We start from the raw sequence: 10,250 nt of genomic DNA, 5'->3' as shown, positions 1-10,250 counted from the left end.
CCCACCAGGGTTCTTGGACTTCAACCCACATCAGCCTCAGCCAGTGTGGGGAATGGGTCAGGGATGGTGGAAGAAGAAGAAAAAGAAGAAAAGTTTGGATTTGATATCCCCCTTTATCACTACCCTAAGGAGTCTCAAAGCAGCTAACATTCTCCGTTCCCTTCCTCCCCCACAACAAACACTCTGTGAGGTGAGTGAGGCTGAGAGACTTCAGAGAAGTGTGACTTGCCCAAGGTCACCCAGCAGCTGCATGCGGAGGAGCGGGGAAGCGAACCCGGTTCCCCAGATTACGAGTCCACCACTCTTAACCACTACACCACACTGGAAGCTGCAGTCCAAGAATATCTGGACAGCCACAGGTTTGTCATCCCTGGTCCAGAGGCCTTTCCCCTCTTCTCCTAATTCAGGGATGGGGAAACAACGGCCCTCCGGTTGTTGCTCCCGTAATCTTCCGTCAGCAACCCCAGCAAGGGATTATCAGCATCAGCATCATTCATATTAATTAGTCACTTCGCTCACAAAAGCGATCCAAGGCGACTTAGAACACTGCATAAAAATCAATACCAGTTACAACAATCAAACCGATGCTGAACGTACGAAAGACATCTGTACGAATACAAGGAACCTGCCTCGCTAGAAGAGGCCACAAGTACTTAAAAGCCCTTCAGATTGAGGGTCATAACCCTAGGTAAAATGGGCGCCTAAAATAGGTCAAGGTGGTCCCAGGCAAGCGTCCCTGGGGAGAGGATTCCACAAGCACCACTTGATTTGATTTTTTAAATAATTCTTTATTAAATTTTCCATTTTAACAATCCAATCAAATCACATTAAATATTCCAAATTATACATATACACATGAAATAATCTAAATATTCTGCCAAATTATAAATTTGTTGTTGGGGCTTCCCATGCTTCGAGTTCGGGGCCCCGCTTTGGGCCTTAGATGACTGTTGCAAGGTCCGTGTCCAAGTACATGGAGCAATATGTAACTGAAAGCGGCTGCAATACTTTTGGAACTACTAGCCGCTTTGCATGAACTCTGTGAAAAATAACAACAGTTAGAATGGACTCCGATATCAGTGTATCCCCTTCTTCTTCCTTATCTGATTAATTTGGATGATTCAAATATGTGTATTCCTTTGTTATCTTGTGATTTCAAATATAAACATCTGTCTATCGAGTAAAATCAATAAAAAATTATCTATGTCTTGACTATACTGGCTGCAGCTGATGAGAGAGTCACATGTTCCTCATGCCTCTTGAGAGGTCAAACATGCAGAGAGGCGATGCACACTTGGGAAGGACTCGGTTTGATCCGAAATAGCCAATCCAAACTCGAGATTCTGTCAGGTATTATGTCATTTGAAAATATTTAAAGCACAAATCTTTTTACAGCCACTGGACCTCTCTTCTCAGCTGATTTCACAAAATAAGTGCTTCTTTATTTTTTTTCTAATTCTGATTTCAACCAGGATCTTTGAAACATTTGCAGTTCCTTCCCTCTTAATGCCGCCTGCCTTTCAGAACTTATAACTATGGCAACCCCTTTGTAAGCCGCCTTGGCTCTCGGTCTGGGAGAAAGGCGGGATATAAATAAATATTACAATTTGAAATACATTATTGTCACTTGTACAACTTGTATACAGTGAGATTACAGGGGCATATAATACAATAATATAATACTAAAGGTGAGGACAAAGCTGCTCTTGTACTCAGATCCTGCTTGGAGTACCGGTACCTGCTTGGAACAACTGGGGGCATCGCTGGCCTGATCCTGCAGCCGGGTTTCCCCTTCCTGCTTCAGAGCCAGAGACCAGCCGGGCGCCCCTGCTCCCTCTCTGCCCCGCGGCTCCGAAGCGGTTAACAGCGGCGACAGAGCTTCTATTCCTAGAGCGGAAGGGAAGACTGGGGGAGAGAGGAGGCGCTTCCGCTTCCTGTTCCGCTTCCCCGGGTTGATGCTGTCCTTCCTGGAGGCGGGTAACTGGGGGGAGTCGGCCGACCAAGGGGCGGAATCGGGGGGCGAGAGGGAGGGAGCCGCGTCCCGCCTGGGGGGAACTAAGGGGCGACGGGGAAAGGTCGTCTTCTCCTGGGAGGGGAAGCGGGAGGCCGAAGCGACGCTCCTCGCTGGCCTTGACCGGCCTCTGGCCTCATCCTGCGGCCTTTTCTCCCGCTCCTCTGTCCAGAGAACGCAGAAGGAGCGCCCAGCAAAGGCCGCAGGGCAGGGAATGGGGAGGAATGGCAGGGAGTAAACAGGGAGTCAGGAGAGTCTCCTGCCAGCCAGGGAGGAGCAGGAGGAATAATTATTATTTTATTCCTTCATACCCCGCCCATTTAGCTGGGCTTCCCCAGCCACTCTGGGCGGCTCTCAACAGAAAATTAAAAGCACTACAAAAGATGAAACATTAAAAGCTTTCCTGAACGGGGCTGCCCTCAGATGTCTTCTTAAAGTCAGATAGTTGTTTATTTCCTTGACATCTGATGGGAGGGCTTTCCACAGGGCGGGTGCTACTATCGAGAAGGCCCTCTGACTGGTTCCCTGTAACCTCACTTTTTGCAGTGAGGGACCCACCAGAAGGCCCTCGGAACTGGATCTCAGTGTCCACGCTGAACGATGTGGGGTGGAGATGCTTCTTCAGGTATACTGGGCCAAGATTGTTTAGGGCTTTAAAAAGGTGGGCCCCTGGGGATATAACTGGCCATCTGCAGCTGTAGAAATTTTATCTTATTTTCAAAATTTCTAAACACCTGATCCAAAAGGTCCTTCAAGTGGCGTAGTGATCCAATGGTAGCTAGAACACAACTAAAATTCACAAAACAGTTCAGAGACCAGTATGCATAAAGCCCGGGACGCGGGTGGCGCTGTGGGTTAAACTACAGAGTCTTGGGCTTGCCAATCGGAAGGTCGGCAGTTTGAATCCCCGCGACGGGGTGAGCTCCCATTGCTCAGTCCCTGCTCCTGCCAACCTAGCAGTTCGAAAGCACCTCAAAGTGCAAGTAGATAAATAGGTACCGCTCTGGCGGGGAAGGTAAATGGCGTTTCCATGTGCTGCTCTGGTTCGCCAGAAGTGGCTTAGTCATGCTGGCCACATGACCCAGATGCTGTACACAGGCTCCCTCGGCCAGTAAAGCGAGATGAGCGCCGCAACCCCAGAGTTGGCCACGACTGGACCTAATGGTCAGTGGTCCCTTTACCTTTACTTTATGCATAAAGCCATCATTGAAAAAAATCATCCCTCTCCACTTCCCATTTTGCCTGCTGGGCAGCATGTTTGGTCTTTACACACCTGAGGAAGGGGAGGAAGGAGGGAGTATGGGGTGGGACAAAACACTCATTTTCCCCAGACTTAAATTTAGTTATCCAGATTTTCACATCTTATTAAAAAACAAACACACGCTGAAGGTAAAATCTCCAGTTGCCCCATCAATCATCGGAGGGGGAGCTGAGGGGAGATGGTTTCCACACCTTGCCTTGGAGTGTCTATAAGGAAGGGAATTGTTCTGTCTTTCCAGGGATCAGTGAGCTTTGACAAGTGTCCTTGCATTTTGCTGACGACAACTGGGCCCTGCAGAGAGCTCTGTACAAGGACGTCATGGTGGAGGTTCATGAGATGGTGACCTCTCAGGGTAAGGATCCTTTTCGCCTTCATTAATAGTTATAATAGGTATGGGTTCCTCAGTGGCTCAGAGTGCCTTCCTTCAGCTCCGCTAAAGGAGGTCACAGTGTTCGTATTTCTCCCAAGTTAGAGGCCAGAAGCCTGGCTGAGAATAAATATTCTTGCTTCTCTGCTACAATTAGCCAGTGAAGGCTTCTGGGTTGCCTCTCTGTGGAAGAGCATTCTTTAGGTGGGGAGCCAGCACTAAAAGACGCATTCCGTATTGCCTCTCTTTGCACCTCAATTGGAGAGGGCACTGTGAGAAGGACCTCTGATGATGAGTGCAGGCTCTAGGTGGATTCATGAGAAGCAGTCCTTGAGTTAAAGGTAAAGGTAAAGGGACCCCTGACCATTAGGTCCAGTCGTGACCGACTCTGGGTTGCGGCGCTCATCTCACTTTATTGGCTGAGGGAGCCGGTGTACAGCTTCCGGGTCATGTGGCCAGCATGACTAAGCCGCTTCTGGCGAACCAGAGCAGTGCACGGAAATTCCGTTTACCTTCCCGCCGGAGCGGTACCTATTTATCTACTTGCACTTTTGACGTGCTTTCGAACTGCTAGGTTGGCAGGAGCTGGGACCCAGCAACGGGAGCTTACCCCATCGCAGGGATTCGAACCGCCAACCTTCTGATCGGCAAGTCCTAGGCTCTGTGGTTTAACCCACAGCGCCACCTGCATCCCTTCAGTCCTTGAGTTACATAGGTCAAAATCAGCACCTTGAATTGAAGACAGCAACCCAGAAAAGGTTTTATGTGCTCAGAGCATCTTGCACCGGTCATCACTCTGTAGTTTCTGAACGGTCTTCTAAAGCAGCCTGAAGTATAATGCATTGTGGCAATCTAGCGTGGAGAATGGTGGAAAAAGCATACTAAAAATCTTCTGTGTGGGGGATCCTAATTTGTAGACTACTTGAGTATCTTGTTAGTGATATTGGTTTCTATTGATGTATTGGTTTGTTTGTTGCATGTCCCCCCCCCCCTCACCCCACGAGACCTCCAAGGAGTGCAGAGCCGCCACCCCCCATCCACTGGCAAAGAGCCTTTTCAGATCCTGACAAACCTGAGTGGTGGAATGTCTGCCCTCTTGTGGACATGCCCTTGTTGGGGGATGATCCTTTTCGGGACTTGGCTGGAGGGGAGAGGACTCACAAAGCTTTGCTGCCCATCCCACTTCGCCCCTGGAGGCCGGGGAGACTAGCAGCAAAGCTGAGCAGTGACGCCCCTTTGGGGGAGACACCTGAGGCAGCCGCCCCACACAGGCCCATAGGCAGGCAGGCTCTGTTGATGTTATTGCCTGCTGGTTTAAATTGTTTTATTTATGGCTTGGTTAATCTTAGGGACTGCTCACCAGGACTTTTCTGATACAAATAACCCTTCATTAAATGGTGATATTTCATTAAAACCAGGTATCACACCATTGATTTTTATGTAAAACACCTTTAACATAGTGCCAGGCCTTGAGTTTTGATAAGGAAACAGCTGTATCAACCTTTATTTTAAATTTTTTATTCCATCAGGAGATGTTTGGGGGGTCCTGGATGAGGAGGAGCCATCAGAAGTCTGGCCAGAAAGAGGTGAGGCGCAAGAGAACGAAAGGAAGTTGGGGGTTCAAGATGGAGCCAACAAACAAGAGAGGAGAGAAACAGTGAAGCCAAGGGATGAACACAGTGTTTCCCAAGAAGATGAAAATCAACTTAACAGGGTGGAGAAAAAACATGAATGTACTGTGTGCGGAAAGAGATTCTGTAGTCGCTCAGCCCTTGCTACACATCAAAGCGTACACTCAGGTGAAAAACCTTATGAATGCATGGAGTGTGGAAAGAGATTCAGAAACAGTGGCCAACTTAATGTGCATCAGATAACTCATACAGGGGAGAAACCTTATGAATGCATGGAGTGTGGAAAATGCTTCAGATCCAGTAGCTACCTTACTTTGCATCAAAGAACTCATACAGGGGAGAAACCTTATAAATGCTGGGAATGTGGAAAGAGTTTCTTTGACAGTAGTACCCTTACTAAACATCAAAGAACTCACACAGGGGAAAAACCATATACATGCATGGAGTGTGGAAAGAGCTTCAATCAGAGTGCCTCCCTTAATGTGCATCGAAGATCTCATACAGGTGAAAAACCTTATAAATGCATGGAGTGTGGAAAGAGCTTCAGTTGCAGCAAGTCTGTTAAAACGCATCATATAATTCACACACAGGAAAACCATATAAATCCATATAAATGCATGGAGTGTGGAAAGAGCTTCAGTGCCAGAAGCATCCTTATTAGACATCAAAAAACTCATACAGGGGAAAAACCATATAAATGCCTGGAGTGTGGAAAGAGCTTCAGCAGCAGTGCCTACCTTACTAAACATCAAAGAACTCACACGGGAAAAACCATATAAATGCCTGGAGTGTGGAAGGAGCTTCAGTCAGACTGCCTCCCTTAATGTGCATTGACGAACTCATACGGGGGAGAAACCGTATAAATGTTTGAAATGTAGAAAAAGCTTCAGTGACTCTAACATCCTTCATGCACATAAGAGAATTCACACGGGACAAACCCTACAAATGTTTGGAGTGTGGAAAGAGCTACCGCCACAGTAACCACCTTTCTCGACACTGGAGAACTCCTTCAGGGGACTAACCCTATGAAAGTTGATGTGTGTAAAGAGCTTCAGTTATAGTAGTTTCTTTACTGTGCATGAAATAACTCGTACAGGGGACAAACAACATACATTTTTGGGGTGTGGAAAGAGCTTTAGTTGCAATAGCTGTCTAGTGATAAGTTGCCAATAGCCAGGTGCAAAATGTGTCTGGTGCCTGGCTAATTTTGAACACTGCCCCACATTGGTATTTAATTAAAATAAGACATGAACTTGAGAATTTCCCCTCTGATTTACCGATCTGTTCCTTTAGGCAAGCATTTCTCAGTTTTGTTTTCAGACTATGTGCTCAGAATATTTAGAGGGACACTATAAAAAATTCTTGCAGAAGAGCTTCTTTGTATATGCTGTAACTAAGCAGTAGATCGCTACCAATATGCTCTATTCTGAACCAAGTTTATCCTTGTTTGATTATGTAAGATACCCAATGCGTGTAATCAACTGCCCAGGAGGACTCCCCTGCCTGAGTGCCCCGTTCCTGCCACTCACCACCTGGCCAGGGCAGGGCCTGGCAGGCCTCATAAGGACAGCTGAGGCGGCTGCTGTCTCTCCCCAGGAGAACTCAGAACAGCACACAGTTATTTTTAAAATATTCTAAATTTTTATTTTTTACCTTTAAAATTATTTCTGGCGTGGGGGATGGATGTTTAGTCGTGTTTGGAAATTGGTCTAATTTTGGTATGTTTGTAACTTTTACTGTTTTTGGTTTTTATTGTTTTACTGTTTTTTTTTAAATAGGTTTTATTTTGTTCTTAAGGGGAGGAGGTCAGAGCTGCCTGGGTGTGGGTCCCAGCCAACAAAATGGCTGGGGCAAGTTCCACAGGGAGGGATGCACTGGGACAACCGATCTTAGTGATCACGGGTAGGAGGAGGAGTTACGCTAAGACCAGACCATGTCATTACCGAGGAGGCAGGTTTAGTCGTTGTTTGAGGACTATCCCTGCCTCCGGGTCTGGTCTTGACCGGACGGATACTGGAATCAGCAATGGATACCCACATGACCTGAAGGTTCTGCTGTGCAATGCCAGATCAATGATTCATAAGACCACTGCCATCCATGACTTGATCGTGGATGGAGGACTTGACCTGGCATGTGTAACAGAGACTTGGTTGGATGAAGCTGATGGGCCTGTCCTTGCCGCTGCTTGCCCACCTGGCTTCTCTTACGCACAGCAACCCAGGTCATGTGGGCGGGGAGGGAGGGGGTCGCAGTGATTTTTAGGAAGTCATTAGTCTGCACCAGGCGTCCTATTGGGAAGACCCAGTTCTCTGAGTGCATGTTCTGGAAGTTGGGCAATGGGGCAGTACAGGATTCCTTTTGGTGTACTGACCTCCCCGCTGCACCAAGGATTCCCTGCCCGAGCTGCTTCAGTTTGTGGTGAATGTTCTCTTGGAGACACCTAGTTTGGTTGTCCTGGGGGATTTTAACATCCACGCCAACACGACCTTGCAAGGGACCTCTTGGGACTTCATGGAAACTATGGCCTCCATAGGACCGCCCCTGAATTAGCCTGGCCCAGCTCATAGCCCTTGACCTCTATAGATGTTGGCGATCTGACACTAATAAAAGTGAAGCGAAAGAAGTGCCATAGTCAGAGCACTTCCTGGTGCAACTGGACTTCTCTGTGACCCTTCCCCTCTGCAGGGGGGTGGGAGCGATTTGGATGGTCCGCCCCCGCCACTTAATGGATCTAAATGGTTTCCAGAGAGTGGTAGGGGATGCTTTATCCCATGTTGATGGCCTTTCAGCTGATTCCCTGGTGGCCCACTGTAATGCGGAGTTAACCAGGGCTATTGACTGTTTGGCTCTGAAGCGCCCTCTCTGATTGCATGGAGCCTGGGCAGCTCTGTGGTTTTCCACCGGTCTAAGGGCAATGAAACAATCACTGAGATGGCTAGAGTGCCGGTGGTGGATGACTCATTCTGCATCTGACCGCACATGGGTTAGAGCTCAATGTGGAGCCTACCAAGTGGCGATAGTGACGGTGAAGAAGACCACCGCCTCTATTGCATCTGCAGAAAACAGACTTATAGAAGACAACAGACTTATAGAAACTACCAGACTTATAGAAGACATCTGAAGGCAGCCCTGTTTAGGGAAGCTTTTAATGTTTGATGGACGAGTGTATTTTAATATTTTGTTGGAAGCCGCCCTGAGTGGCTGGGGAAACCCACACAGATGGGTGGGGTATAAATAATAAATTATTGTGATTATTACTGAAAGTCACATATTTGTTGTCTGGTTTGAGAAATCTGTGACAAAGTTGTGAGATCTGCAGTTGCTGCCCCCAGACTGAGAAAGTTCATTGAGGAAAACATGGTGGACTGTAAATATTTAATTGGGAATGAAATCTAAAAACTTATTTGTGTGTGTGTGTGTGTGTGTGTGTGTGTGTGTGTAATATAGGCTGATACTGTATTTTAAAGCTGTACAGTGGTACCTCAGGTTAAAAACTTAATTCGTTCTTGGGGTCTGTTCTTAACCTGAAACTGTTCTTAACCTGAAGCACCAGTTTAGCTAATGGGGCCTCCCGCTGCCGCCGGGCCGCAATTTCTGTTCTCATCCTGAAGCAAAGTTCTTAACCCGAGGTACTATTTCTGGGTTAGCGGAGTCTGTAACCTGTAGCATCTGTAACTCGAGGTACCACTGTATTTATGTATATATTGCATATGGCCATAATGGTTCAGTCAACAATAAACATGTACAGCTTGTAGGCTTTTGCAGATACAGTTACGTTCAGATAGATTCAGTGTATAGGCAAAAGTCAGTAACAACAAAATAGTATTTCTCATGCCTTAACATGTTAGAAGCTGATTGTTTACTGCCGCAAAATGCTGCATTTGGCTGTGTACCCCCAAACACCAGAGGAGCTATGGCATTTGTGTAGCAATAATAATAATAATAATAATTTATACACCGCCCATCTGGCTGGGCCTCCCCAGCCACTCTGGGTGGCTCCCAACAGAATATTAAAAGCACGATAAAACATCCAATGTTAAAAGCTTCCCTAAACAGGGCTGCCTTCAGATGTCTTATGAAAGTCAGATAGTTGTTTATTTCCTTGACATCTGATGGGAGGGTGTTCCACAGGGCGGGTGCTACAACCGAGAAGGCCCTCTGCCTGGTTCCCTGTAACCTCACTTTTTGCAGTGAGGGACCCACCAGAAGGCCCTCGGAACTGGACCTGAGTGTCCAGGCTGAACGATGGGGGTGGAGATGCTCCTTCAGGTATACTGGGCTGAGGCCGTTTAGGGCTTTAAAGGTCAGCACCAACACTTGGAATTGTGCTCGGAAATGTACTGGGAGCCAATGTAGGTCTTTCAGGAATGGTGTTATGTGGTCTCAGTGGCCAGTCCCAACTATATTTTGGTGCGTAGGGAAAAAATCATGTGACACAAGCCCTACCTACAGGTGTGACGGACAGCACAGCCAGGCCAGAGTCTGCTGGCGCAGTCTCCCTGAAATTCTGGCAGAGTGAAGGAGCCTGTCACCGATTGGCTACAAAGTCACAGAAGGGGGAGGAGCAGAACTTTGAGAGGGAGGATAAAAAGAGGGAGGGAGGGAGAGAGAGATAGGGCTACGGGTCAGGTGAAGAGATGGGGCTTGATTTGAGAAGATAGGGATGGATTTGAGAAGAGAGAGGGTCAGGTTAAGACAGGGGTCCTCAAACTACGGCCCACAGGCCGGATCAGGCCCGCCAAGGTCCTAAATTCAGTTCTCGCTGCTGCTGCTGCTGCTGCTGCTGGCTGTCTGGCTTCTGGTGCTGTGGGGGTCCCAGGCCAGACGTGGAGAGGGCGGAGCAGGAAATGGCGGCGGCCAGGAGGCGTTGTGCGCAGGCGCTTCAGGCGGAAGGCAGCACCGCTGCTGGGGCCCCTCGCGGCTCAGTCGCCGCCCCTCCAGGTCTCCCGCTTCCCCACCACTCTCCTTCCCATCTCGCAA

At 47.9% G+C, this 10,250-nt stretch overlaps 1 protein-coding gene across 2 annotated transcripts; it reads left to right on the top strand.

Moving 5' to 3' along the window:
* Nucleotides 1–1,740: 1,740 nt before the first annotated feature.
* On the top strand, nucleotides 1,741–9,024 carry LOC308470010 (uncharacterized protein). 2 transcript variants are annotated; one of them, XM_080993216.1, is made up of 3 exons: nucleotides 1,741–1,973; nucleotides 3,511–3,624; nucleotides 5,169–9,024. In XM_080993216.1, the coding sequence occupies exons 2-3, from the start codon at nucleotides 3,591–3,593 to the stop codon at nucleotides 6,047–6,049; spliced, it is 915 nt and encodes a 304-aa protein (XP_080849342.1). In that variant the 5' UTR covers nucleotides 1,741–1,973; nucleotides 3,511–3,590; the 3' UTR covers nucleotides 6,050–9,024. The 2 variants fall into 2 exon arrangements, with proteins under 2 accessions (XP_080849342.1, XP_080849343.1); XM_080993217.1 differs by having other exon boundaries at nucleotides 1,741–1,977.
* Nucleotides 9,025–10,250: the final 1,226 nt, after the last annotated feature.

The sequence above is a fragment of the Podarcis pityusensis genome, assembly GCF_964106645.2.
Source record: "Podarcis pityusensis genome assembly, chromosome: 2".
NCBI classification, from domain to species: domain Eukaryota; kingdom Metazoa; phylum Chordata; class Lepidosauria; order Squamata; family Lacertidae; genus Podarcis; species Podarcis pityusensis.
Note: the sequence above shows the minus strand (reverse complement) of the source record. Positions and strands in the feature narration are given on the sequence as shown.

Bases quoted from the DNA above. Each gene is read 5' to 3' on its own strand.
- LOC308470010 (XM_080993216.1), top strand. From the start codon at position 3,591: ATGGTGGAGGTTCATGAGATGGTGACCTCTCAGG. The intron at 3,625-5,168 runs GTAAGGATCCTT...TTATTCCATCAG, and splicing joins TGAGATGGTGACCTCTCAGG to GAGATGTTTGGGGGGTCCTG.